This window comes from Sycon ciliatum, chromosome 11, assembly GCF_964019385.1.
Source record: "Sycon ciliatum chromosome 11, ocSycCili1.1, whole genome shotgun sequence".
Taxonomy (NCBI): Eukaryota; Metazoa; Porifera; class Calcarea; order Leucosolenida; family Sycettidae; genus Sycon; species Sycon ciliatum.
Window position 1 is genome coordinate 5,942,068 of NC_088653.1, and position 13,582 is coordinate 5,955,649.

The 13,582-nt window shown below is 48.3% G+C and overlaps 1 protein-coding gene and 1 long non-coding RNA gene across 2 annotated transcripts in view; both read right to left on the reverse strand.

The window, feature by feature from the left end:
- LOC135827327 (uncharacterized) overlaps window positions 1-5,624 on the reverse strand; it is a 30,123-nt gene extending 24,499 nt beyond the window's left edge. Inside the window, exon 1 of the long non-coding RNA XR_010555392.1 lies at window positions 5,121-5,624. This is a non-coding gene — a long non-coding RNA (uncharacterized LOC135827327). The remainder of the gene's footprint in view (window positions 1-5,120) is intronic.
- Window positions 5,625-10,445: 4,821 nt separating this feature from the next.
- The window catches only part of LOC135827514 (PDZ domain-containing protein GIPC3-like), a 9,575-nt gene continuing 6,438 nt past the window's right edge, over window positions 10,446-13,582 (reverse strand). Inside the window, exons 6-7 of the mRNA XM_065340001.1 lie at window positions 12,071-12,152; window positions 10,446-11,089 (exon numbers count right to left, since the gene is read on the reverse strand). Of these exons, the coding sequence (XP_065196073.1) occupies window positions 10,935-11,089; window positions 12,071-12,152 (237 nt within the window). The 3' untranslated portion in view covers window positions 10,446-10,934. The remainder of the gene's footprint in view (window positions 11,090-12,070; window positions 12,153-13,582) is intronic.

The window sequence follows — 13,582 nt, forward strand, 5'->3', positions numbered from 1 at the left end:
CGGCCACCTTGGTCCACCAGTGGTCACCATGACACCAGTACTCGGTCCCGGACCCTGCCATGTAAGATTTACATGATTGTACTCTCGTGGACATGGAAATCCAGTCGAATGACCGGGGCCGGCACCCTCAGCGTGTACTGCTACCGACGGCTGCATGGCCAGCGCCCTCGGGCGCTAGACGTGCGACCGGATTTCCATGTCCACGACAGTATATGAGTGTGCATGTAGCTAGCTCTGCTGTGACTCTGATTCTCGAGTAAAGAGAAAACATGGTCATTTAGACTGGGGTCTACACTGACTGTACGCATGCTCTTGCTCCCATCACTTATAATTTATACATGTAATTGATCTGAATATTTGATGATTTTGTTTTCTCATGAGCATATGGCTACCCTACGACCACTCCTGGTTATGAGTCATACATGCATGTACAATGTACAGTTGTACATACACTCCAATGACGAAGTTGGAATCTCCGACGTGCAATCCTTTTCGTGTTCACCATGAAACTACTGTCATGGACATGGAAATCCGATCGATGGTCGAGCGGCCCAGGGCGCTGGCCATGCTGCCGTGAGTACCCATATGATCAACACGTGCACTCCAACGCAGCGTTCTGTATGCACTGAGGGCGCCAACCCCGCGTCAATTGACCGGATTTCCATGTCCACGACGGTACAATACGATAACTCATACTCGTCATAGCATGCAACCAACGCTAAAACACCAGTTATTCCAATGGGAAAGCACGCAATGTTATACATTATACGACATAATGATGACATCATCCCTGTCGGGCAGAGGCTACTCTGCGGGTATGTCCCTGACTCTCCCCCCCCCCCCCTCTAGCACGCTCAGACCCCTGGGCTCTTTGCTCTGTACGATGATATCATTATGACATCATCCATATCAAGCTCTCATCCAGCCCCCCCCCCCCCAACACACAAACACACGGTTAGAGACTCCTCGGCGGGTATATCCCCCCCCCCCCCTCCCACCACCACACACACACCCGTACCATGGTTTCCTTATTCGGTAGAATGCTGTCATGATGACACCATCCATATCAGACAATGACTCATCGCGTGTACTCCCTGCCCCCCCCCCCCCCCCCACACCCACACACACGGTGAGTTTATGCATGCGGACACACCGATACACATAGTGCTGCTCAATGAAATCCGATCGAGTCTGGTCAGCGCCCGTACAAGCTCAGTGTACGCAGGTCAGAAGCAGGACAGACCCCCGCCCACCCTGCGGCGCGTACCGAGTCAAGTTTAACAACTCATGCTACTGGATTTCATTGAGTAGCACTCCAGCAGCAGAAACACAAGAAATCATATACTCAGACAAGAATGTCAGTCAGCAAGACAGTGAAAGAGCACTGTAAAATTATCACCGAGCATCTAGAGCAAATATGCTGAGTAGATTAATCAAGCAGCTGAGACCACATGTTAAAAACACTCCAAACACAATCTACAATCTACAGTACACGGTTAGGATCTAGTTAGGCAACCAGCTCTGTTATCACCGTCTAAGGTTCTTGATGATACTAGGGCAATCACCAGCCAGTATACTGAAAACTGAACACACAGTGCTATATGCACAGCGTCTGTGACAGAAAACGTCAAAAGATAACGAAAAACGAGCTGAAAGAAACATGCATACACTGGGGAATTCCCACATCAGCAAGACACCAACAAGAAAGAACAGGTTTATGCCTGGAAATATGTGTAATTGTGGACCAAATGATCCAGGAAAGTGGGAATAGATGATGCACTTTAAACGCACGTGCAAATCAATCGTGTCTGATACCGGACCTATATTATAGGCTGCGTATGTTGCACGGCCACACTTAAACACAGCGTTGCGCATACACGACCGCAATCAATCCTATTGTTTAATGGCTGCGTAAATACATCGTCACCAAAAATCTGTGCATGGAATGACCATGCCGCTCGCTATACAGCGCTGCACTGGTACCGGTCTACCACTCAATACTCAATGGAAATGAGAAAATATGCTGACTCATCAGCATGACATCATCATTGGCATAACTTCAAGAAATAGATATACAAAACATTACACTAGTAACTACACTGTATGCATACAATGTCAAGTGATCAGTTTACATGAGTATCTGCTTTAGCATATACAAATATACAAATGTACACAGTGCCAATGCTCAGTGGGTATCTCCACACATACTAGTGACGACCCGACATGAAACCTTATGAGTAGTCAATGACCAGTTGGGGTTTACCTGCAGCTAAACTAGCTAGAAGTTCCACCAAACGATCGTTCGCGAACTTCTTTAGAGGCATGTGAAGCACCACCAACTTCTTTGTGCCACCCACAGCCCTGGCAAACTCGGCACTTCCCGTCTCGTTCTCAACTTGAAAATCATTTCTCGCGAGAAGAAGAAAGCGAAGGCAAGGGCATGACGCGAGGATACCAGCGAGACTAGAAAGTGACTCTGATGTAAGACCTATGTCAACCAAGGTCAACACGTCCAGTGATGTACACAGCATGAGACTCGGAGCAACACGGCACAGGAACGTGTCCGTAAGACAATTGTGGTCGACCTCAAACTGGGAAACCCAACGCTGATGTACAGTTAGGAAATGCTCTACCAGAATTGCACTTTGTGGCGACAATCCTGCACCCGACAAGCCTAGTCCTGAATATGGCCGTGAAATCAGTAGCGGAAAGAGTATAGCCAACCCCTCATCACTGATCACGAAATCAAAACATGGCAAATGAAGCCGTTTGCAGTACGCCAGGATCACAAGGGCTACAAGAGTGTTGGTTTTGATATCTTGGGCATGTAAACTACCTATTGTAAGTTGCCAAAGGTTGTGACAACGGATCAAGGCTGGTACCAACTGTGCATATCCAGAGGAGGAGATCTGTAGGCCCCCAATATTTAGTGCCAGCAAAGTTGATTGGTTGGCGACGATCATCTTGCTGATAAGTGACACGTGGCGATCTGATAACGAATTGTCTGAAAGGTTGACTTTTTCCAAACCAGAATATTTGGAAAGACTTGCACCAAGTTCCTCGAAACCATTATCATCTATCCGGCAATTGCGTATCGTAACAGAGCAGATGGATTTCTGATGAGCGTCAATCACTAATGAGAGAAGATGGCAATCAGCCGAGGATAGAATAACGTTACGGAAATCAAGCCCAGTATGAGAGAATGCCAACGCCAGACTAGGTGACGGCGGTAATGGTTTATTGTTGGGCGTGTTGTCCGTGTCCGATCCACGCTGACCAAACACACAGCAAGCAAGCAGAAGTAGTTGACGACGGACTGGAGTACAAAATTCTTCGAACATTTCCACTGAGAGGACCTTAGGAGTACCTGTCATGAATGAATATGCCCCCTGTGAGGAGGAAGGCGATGCAGGTGTGTGGGTGGAATCAAGGCTTGCTCTTTGTTTAGCCTGGAAAAACTCAAAAACACGATCGGATGCACAGGAATTGATAGACTTCAAGGCAGCACACAGCATTCTCATGCTAGCGCGTGGTAATTTGCGACGCCACAGCTGCAGAAGAGCGCGAACGTAGTCCAGCAATGACGAAGTGAAAGAGTGAGGAAGAACTTCTTCGATGGCCTGAGAAACACTCACACCGTCCGCTAGTAGATCAGTGAGAAGGCAAGCAGCTAGATTCTGGACGGCCGAATCGTCAAGATGTTCGCATAGAACCTCTGACACCAGCAGAAGATCGTTTTCAGAAGAGCGAAGGAAATGCGTCACATCTCTACATGCCGCAAGCTTTCGAACATCACTTTCGCGAGGAACAGGCTGAGTAAGAATGGCTGAAATCAAGGCTTCTTTGGCGTCAGGTGCCAGTTGTGATGCAAGCAGACACCAAAAGGTGCTCAAGTGACCAGTCAAAGCTCCCACCTGCCTCACGAGGAATTCAACTTCGCTCGCATTGGGAGCAGTGGATGCAATGTACTGGGAAGCAAGGCATTCTTGAACCGAAAGATGGCTGAACTGCCATTGGCCAACGCATGCATACGACAGTGACTCGCACGCCACAAGAAGACCAAGTGAGCGACTTTCCTTCGACACCTGCTGTTCATCAAGGTCACGGTCGCTAAACACCACCTTCTTACCTACTAGCATCAGAAATGCAAAATGACCCAACTCCAGGATTCTCTCCTTCAAGATACGCGGAACGGACGACCAGTCTAGATACGCACTCTCAGTGTTCTGTCGAACCATGCTCAGGATCAAAGAAGTGAAAATGCCGAACAGTGACGAAGGAACTGAGCCACAAGTACGGAAAACGTCACACGTAGACTCCGTGAAGAAAGGTGTTTGCATAATAGCCGCCAAACTCGGATCTGCATCGACCTGCCCTAACAATGTGCTTGCCTGCTCACACGGTAGTACATTGTTCACGTACTCGCGCACATTGTCCCTCGTAAATCCAAGCACCTCTACACGGCGATCAAACTGGCACGTGGCCGACAGTTTCATGACTTCTACCGAGTGGCGCGACGTTAGAATCAAGCGAACGCCTTTCAGCTCCTCGCCGCGAATAATTCCGCGCACAAAATCGCTACAGTTCTCGAGCAGTGTTTCATCTAAGCCATCAAATGTGATGCAAACGCGCTGTGGGTTAGCGTGTACAAACGAAGCAATTTCACCTTGCTCTACCGTATTGACAATACCGTATCTCTCTAGTTGTAACAGCTCAACAACATTTCTGGCATTTCGAACACTTGCATCACGCAGCGCCAATGCACTCACAATGTCAAACTCATGCCAGATCAGACCTCTTGTCCAGTCCATAGGACCTTTCAACAAGAATATGGTCGTCTTGCCAGCGCCAGCACATGCAACAGCCAATACACGAACTGATTCGTCTTCATCAAGTTCTTCCCCGTCAAAGTCAAAGATATTGGCCAGTTGCACGTGCTGCACTTTATCTGCGACTCGCGAGAACACATGGCTCAACTTCTGCACATCGCTTTGCGAACCGAAGAAAGTTTGTTCGTTCAGTGAAGCCAATTCTTCACGCGGTATGACCACGACATTGACAAAGATTTCATTCAGCGCTCGTTTGTGCGCCTTAGTGCTCATACCCTTCCCCAACCATACCTTGGCAGAGCGGTAGCGACGCCGTAGACTCTCCTTAAACTGTCGCACCGCACCTGGGAGTTGACGTGCTTCTGCAGGCGATGATCCAGGATGCATTCCGATCATTGGCGTGCAGGTCGCCGTCTCCGCTTGAGTTGCTCGACAGTCCTCCGAAGCGACAGCATCCGCTTGCTGGTACTGGGCGGCGAGTGATGATGAATCCACACCGGCTGCGTTCTCGCATTGACATTCTGTCTTTTCAGCCATTCAGGGGCGCGATGAAGAAATGACCGACAAAACGACAAATCTAGAAACGTCTGTTGTTACTGAGTCCGAGAGAACCCCTAGCCCAACAAACTTCAACAGTTTGTGGGCCAGGGTTAGGTTCGGGTTGAATGAGTACCCCTACTCAGGCCCTAGCTTGATCAACAAGCAGTTCTCCGTAAAGTATTCTAACAAACTATCAAAGCCCATCCATCTAGCGAAATGTTAGCACACGGACGCTAACAGAAAAAGCACCGCCTCTGTTATGCCTGGTTCACACTAGGCCGATTTTCCGGCCGACATGGACTCGTACGAAAAATCCTCAAGATCGGGGCGAAAATTGCGTAGTGTGAACTGTGTTGTCGTACAGGGTTCCGACAAATCTGCGGCGATTTTCTTGTCGCACTAGTTTTCGGCCAAGTATCGACTGGTCGATATTTAGGCGAAAAGCCGGCCGATTTTTACTGCTTGCACGTGATGGAGCGGGATTCGGACCAATCACGGTAGGCTTTTCACCATGACAGCAAAGAGCGTCGATGTCGAGCTCATGACCTCTTGTACTTTTGTACTTTTGTACTCTTGATGAAATGTAAAGTCCTACCAAAATTTCATAACCCCCATATCCATGAACTCTTGCTTTTATGGATAATCGATGCGACTCTATTGCGAGTGAGTCGTTCCCCGTGTGTGAACAGGCCGTCCGACTCAGTCGACACAGTCGGCAGACTCCATGTCGGAGTCGGTGTCGGAGCACCGGTTTTCAGTTGGCCGCGTGCTCTCGGCTCGAGCGTCGCCTCGAACGCGTAACGGTCCACCTCAGGCTGAGCATGCGCGCGCGCATAGCTTTCTGTGTTGCCCGTACAGAGGCGCTACATCACACTGTCGACACTGAGTCTGTACTGTAGGCAGTGTAGCTGTGTATGTGGTCTGGCGATCACTGACTGTGATCACAGACAAAGGCTCAGCAGGCGCGTAGACCCGGGTGCTCGAATCAGAAACGATTTGACAGGTGTGAAATTTCTCATCTGTAAATCTCAATATTGTCAGAATATACTTTTGGAGAGGCGATGGAACAGGGAAGAGAGTCTGGCTTGACCCACCCAGCAGGAATTCAGAACCTGGGTGCGCTACAACACAAGCTACAGTACGCCGTAAAATTGTTGTATTTCCTTCGGATTTTTTATTTGAAAATTGGGTGCTCGAATCAGAAACAGCGAACTCGTCAGATCGTCTCCGATTCAAGCACACGGGTCTACCATCGTCTACGCTTGGTGTGGCAGTTGAGGGCAGGGAGTAGTAACTTACTACTTCATTTTTGAGAGCAAGATGGTCAGTGGAGCCGCAGATTCAGCAGGTCTTTGGCAGCACCGTACAGGAGACCCATATCCTCGAATCAAGGACCCAGCAAAAGTGGGTCGCGAGTATTTCAAAAAGCGTTTACCGGGCAGCGCTGAAATTTGGCATACCGTTAGCGGGCCGTATGTTGATGGTATTTGTGAAAATTAAACGAAATCGGAACAAGTTTAGGTACAATTTCAGGGTGTTTCTGTTTTGGTACCCTGTGTCTCATTCGAGCACCCGGGTCTACGCAGGGGGGTTTCCCGTTGCCCGGAAACCCCCCCCCCCCCCAAATGTTCCAAACGAGCAACGTTTTTTGGGCTTTTTTGGTAAGGCGCACGATCGATCTGGCAAGAATGCGAAACTTCAACAGATCGTAACTCAGTCAAATCTCGTTCTTATCCAACGATCCAAATATCCAGGTCGAATAGAAAACTCTCAGCTGTCGGTTGAAACATTTTGCGACGCGCTGCGAGCTATGTCTCTTGAGATAAATCATTTGTAAGTTGAGCCGCGATCTCGGCAATTTCAAAATCGCGCAGAGCGACTTGAGTATCGAGAATTTGAGACTTTTCGTCACCCTGACTTACTCAAATTTCCAGGGGCTTCACTGCACTTGTGATATTTTCAAGAGTACACAGCAAAAAATCAAAAGTCTGCGATCAAGAAAAACGAAATCGTTGGAGCAGGACGCGTTTGGGCCTTTGGGGCATTTTTCGCATCGTCGCTGCACTCCACCGCTATCGCTGGATATGTACATGACTGTACTGTGTCCTGGCTATCATGGTCGACCTCATTCTCTCCCAGGTACCTTTCCACTTCCAGGAAGCCCAAGATAATGAAGATTGAGAGAGTAGAACCGAAGTAATAGTTATGATCAAAAGAACACGAAAAAATGTATAATTTTCAAAATTTCCTAGGGCTCTTTACAAAGGGTTAAAACTCATTACATTGTTTAGGATTCAGTTGGAAACCCCCCTGGAGGTGACCCTGCGTGGATCTACGCGCCTGCTCAGTACTCAGTAGATCTACACGTAGATCTACATGTAACACCAAAGTCTGGCAAAGAGCGCATTGTCTGTATGCAGCTAATACGTGTGCGGTGGTGGTCTGGCGATGCAGCATCGAAGCGAGACAGGAGGCATAGCATGATTATTAATTTTTGCTGTAGCTCAAACCTGCTCTGACAAGACGTTTCTAGTGATCATTCTGTGACCTAGTGACCGGTGGATGACGGAGCGACCACCATCACGAGCAGGAACCGGCAGTATGACTGGCTGTGCAAGGCTGGATACTACTACTACAGTAGTACAGTGTAGTACAGTCAACTATACTTCGCTTATAACAACACTCGGCGGCGGGGCATCAGAAAAGTGTCCTTATTCACGAAGTGTCGCTATACCCGAAGTCTCATTATATGTATTACAGTGGGATGGGACTTTGCTCTGGGCATGGTAATTCTGTCGTTATGCGCGAATTGTCGTTATATCCGCAGTTGTTATTAGCCAAGTTGACTGTAGTAGTATTCGGCGGCGTTTCATTCGCGGGGCGCGGTCCCGTCGACAGCACTTTGATCAGCATGCTTCGAGCACCGATTGAAGCAGACCAAGAATAATAATAATAATAAGAATAAGAAGAAGAAGAAGAACTGAGAACAGCTCGCATATTATGATGAGCTCTGCACATCCTCCAGTTAAAACACCCTTCAAAGCGGTGAACCCCTTGATAGGCGACAAGCCTCTGGGTCATCCTAATAGAGATATTGAAAAAGGTTCCATTCATCTTCATGGAAATGTACAAAATTTGGCTATGACAAAGGAGTCAGGAACATGTACTTTGGATTTTCTTCAGGTCTTATTTTTATAATGTCGGTCCATCTGGTTGGTGGACGCCCGTGTGGCTCATTTTTTTTTAAAATATCTTCAGCGTTGAAGGCCATTTCCATGGTTTGGTACGACGATGCCTCTCAGTCTACCCCCCCCCCCCCCCACACACACACACACACACCATCTGATAACGTGTCCAAGCCAAACTTCTTTGAGCAGTCGTCGCTGACGGCAGACGTCACTTATCCGCTGTTGCTCGGTCTGAAGTTAGTAAAGTGCTCTGATAATGATACTTTGATAGAGGGATACTCGTAATATGTTCAGTGTGAATCCCTTGCGATACCACACACTTATTTGAAAGGAATGACAATACAATGATGCCGTACATGTATGATCATTTGAATTCATTTTCATACGTACACATTTTATGATTAGCATCAGGGAGTCGTAAAGGTATTTTACGACTCCCTGATTAGCATCAACTTGGACCCCATGATCACCTTGCACCCAGACTATTAATGCCGCGTTGAATACACATGATTGTGGTTCTCAGCAGGTTGACAACGGTTGGACGAGTATGATGACTGCCAAGACAGCTGAACATGATAATATTATTTTCAAAGGTAACTCAAACTAATTTGGCAATGGAACTATCTTTTTACAAAGGAAGTCAACTAATGAATAGAAGAAGTAATGTTTTCTCTTTTCCATTGTTATCTCTAGCATGCATGGACACCTTGGTATGGGGATACACTCATGTTTTTTGTTGCACTTTAATATGGCCACTTGCAAGAACGAAAAAGGCACAATTTGAATCTTCCGAGCTTTGAGGTTCCGGCAACAAAGTGAATGCATGTATGTATCCCCGAGTGCCAAAGCATAGTATGAGGATTTTGCGAGCATAATGCGAGAAACCATGAAAGCACAATTCCATGATTTCGCGAGCATAATCTGCCGGAGCCTAGTTACCTGTCTCAACTTAGATTCAGATTCAGTCAGGATGCACGCACAGTACAGGGGCGAAATACTCATGCACACCTGCACATATACATATACATGTACATGCATGTGTGCCTGTGGGGATTGCCCTATTCAAAATTTAAATAACAATAATAATAATATACACCAGTAATGCCCCCCCCCCCCCCCCATACACACACACTCAGCGTTAGTTGGGGCACGGGATGTCTGAGGCTTCCTTCTCGACCCTCTGTCGACAACACTACCACCAGGTGGATCTCTCCTCCGCTGTGCCATACCAGTCCGCTTCAGGTAAATCGATGACAGTAAAGTCCGAGGGCACAACATCCCGCCAGCGCTTCTTGGGACCACCCCCCCCCCCCCCCACACACACACAAACGTGCACGGCACAATACGGGAATGGCTTGCCGCATCAAACGGAAAGCGTGCATACACACACAACTTGCAGGGATATAATCACAATACTCAGTGGCAGTGGATGAATATGAGAACAGGAAAGGAGAAGAATACAGCCAGCCAAGAAGCCTAGCAGAAGAAACACCTCACACGTCTACGCCAAGAAAGGTTTTAAAAAGTGAGCAGAAGCAGATGAGACGGAAACTAAATTCTCAACGAAGCCCTTGAAGAAAACGGTCTGACATTATAATTCTAATACTGGCATAAATAAAGTTAGTGATGATCTATCTGCCCGTCAGCCCCTTTGAGGAGTCAGTTTATGGAGATTTAACTTAAAAACAGAAGCAGAGATTGGTGTGCGGGGCGGCCTCAACAAACAATCGAGCTCAAGCAGCAGAAGGTGTGAGTGCGGCTAGCGACCAAGGGTTGGTAGCTGACTACATGGGCACTATTGCTAATACACACGGCATGCAAAGAGAGAGAGAGAGAGAGAGAGAGAGAGAGAGAGAGAGAGAGAGAGAGAGAGAGAGAGAGACAGCGAGGAGAGAGAGAGAGAGAGAGAGAGAGAGAGAGAGAGAGAGAGAGAGAGAGAGAGAGAGAGAGAGAGAGAGAGAGATGACTAGCCAGCCACGCCGTCTGCAGACGATAGCGAGAGTAAACAGCTGGCCAAGCGCTCACTCGAGATGTGCCACCAGAAAGCGGGACGCCAAAATCGGCGACGCCAGCTCAGCTTGCAGATGGTCAGGACAACAGCTGTGCTCGCAGTCGCAATACACCCCCGCGAGCTAGCAATCCGGAAGTTACCAGTAGTTACCAGACAAGTATGATACGAGGACACTAAGCTATCTCCAGCACACATGCAGACGCACAGGGCAACACGCACACACACACACACTCACACAGAGCGACTAAAAGCACGCGCTCTGAGCGCAGCGCATGCCGCTCAGAGCCACCGGCAGACCTGCCCGTGCCAGCGCAGCAGAGCCAGAGCCAGGAGATGCCATGAATAACAGCCGGGGCAGAACTGGGCTCACTTGGTGGCCTCCTCCTTGATTTTCTGAATACTCGACCACATTTCCTCGACGAACGACTCCGGGAACCCAAACACTTCCAGGTCTTCGTCGATCTTGGAGCGGAACTCTTCCAGACCACTGGATGCCTTGGCAGCATCGACTGCAGTTTCGGCTGGAGACAGAAAGAATGCAGAGAGAACAGAACGGTAAGCAAAGATGAAAAGCAGACGTACAAAACTCATGCAAAAGGCCACACAGCGCATCGTTTGATCAAAGTTGGAGTGGAGAAGAGCATTGATTGATGAGTGCACGTGTCATGGTCTAAGCTAACTTAACACACCATGGTAGTGTTGCTGCTGCTGCTGCTGCTGCTGCTGCTCTCTCTCTCTCTCTCTCTCTCTCTCTCTCTCTCTCTCTCTCTCTCTCTCTCTCTCTCTCTCTCTTTCTCTCTCTCTCTCTCTCTCTCTCTCTCTCTCTCTCTCTCTCTCTCTCTCTCTCTCCATCTCTTTCCATCTCTTTCCATCTCTTTCCACTCTCTCTCTCTCTCTCTCTCTCTCTCTCTCTCTCTCTCTCTCTCTCTCTCTCTCTCTCTCTCTCTCTCTCTCTCTCTCTCTCTCTCTCTCTGTCTGTCTGTCTGTCTGTCTCTTTCTATTTTTGAGTCTCTCTGTCTCTGTTGGTCTCCCCCCGCAATTTAGTATGCCTTCCTTCTATATGTTCCAGACAGCCCTCTGAGCACGTGTCTGAGTCAAGAGCATAGGACGCTGTAATGTTACAGTGAAGAACAGCCCAGTCATCCTAAACTGAGCAGGCATTCCAGGGGCGTCGGAAGGTATTTTAGTGTGCTACGGTCAGCCATCTGAAGTACAAATTACTCGTGGGGGAGCCGAAAATTTTGGAATTTTAGATCCCAAATCAGTGTATTTTTGTTGATTCACGGGGTACCTGGGGCAAAAAGTGGTACAGTCAATACCGTAGTGACCGCACCGTGTGCGACGCCCCTGCATTCACATACTAGCACATGTAATGGCAGATTCCCAAGAGAAGAAAAACAGTTCTCCTGCTCTGCATCGGATAAAGGGAATGTAATGCGGTCAACCAAAACGATCAGCAACACAGTGCCCCGCCCGCACCGCGAGCACTTTAACACACATACCGAGCTCATTGTCGCGAATGCCCATGAAACTCTCAAGGCAGTCATCCACTGCCTCCGCAGCCTTCACTGTCCAACTCGTTTCCTGTACAGATGCAGGCACGCATACACACACACACACACACGTGCGCGCACACACACACGCACACACACACACGCACACACACACACACACACACCATCCAGCAAGCTTTTACTATCAGAAGTCTGGCGGCGTTCACGACCGCAATCATCAAGTCTCGAGCTGACCCCTTACGATGGGGAGACATTCAGGTCTTTGACCACACGGGTGATGGAGCTGATCTACATGTACTCAGCAAACAACGTTGATGCTGTCGATCCCCTGGGAGTAGCAGCGGTATACTGTACACCGTGCTCACTTGATTAGAAGCCGCTCTTGAATGGACCCATTGCGCAATGACGTAAAAACACCCTTCACAGCCAAATATGGAATGCACGAGTAATGCTTGTGAGTATGCATGCTGGGATCAGGAGTGCACCGTTCAACACCCCAGACGACCCCCCCCCCTCAGGTGGCTGTGAAGGATGTTTATGGTACAAATAACGTCATTGCGCAATGGTTCGATAATACCCCAACACGGACTGTTTGACAAAATGCAAGACCCTCTCGAATAGAAGCGCGGACTACTATTCGCAAAGCATGGGGTGACCAGGTAGTGCCATGTATGAAGGTCAAGTGCGCAAAAAACACCCCCTGCATGCTCATATTGGTACATGTCCTGGTCGACGCAGTGTGTGCAAACTAACTCGGGGCGAGTTGCTGTGAATATGAAAGTTCAGGGCTAGTACTTGTACAGAAACACGTGGGCGCCATTTTGGTTCACGTGACATGTGTCACACCATGCTGTGTACAGGGAATCTTGCCGTACTTCGCGTCGACTCTGGCCTGTTCAAATCCACGCAAGTGAGCCACAGTTCTCTCTAGCAGGCTGAGATTTTGCAGGCACCGAGTTTAGATGTGGGCAAAGGGATTCACCAAAGGATTTTTTGATTTTCGCAATTTAGACCTCAAATAACACCCTCAAACTCGGTAAACGTGTCCCACCTCTAGGATCGTTTTGGCGAAATTCGCTTCGGTCAAAATATGGAGCATCACCTACTGAAAATTTTGAGCCATCGATTGTCAAAATCGGCTTATGTGGAGCTCACTTGCGTCGTTTTGAAGGACGCCGCGCCACGCGCGATTTGCGCTGGTTCTTTCACAAACGGAAGACACCTTCCAGTCAGAACTGCAGACTGTGACATGCAGTGCGCACGGCAAGGAAAAGAAGGAGACGTGCATTTTCCATTTGTTGCACTGTGCAGCTGTGTCCTTTGCTTTTATTGTTCACTGATAACATGTTCGCAAAATCTTGAGCTAGAGAGAAGACTGACTTACAATCTGATTCATCTAGGCTTCAGCGTGATGCACGTATCCAGACCATAGGAAATATTAGAGTCATGGGAAAGGAACCGGGAACCACGAGTATAATTTTCTGGAGCGAATCCAATTAT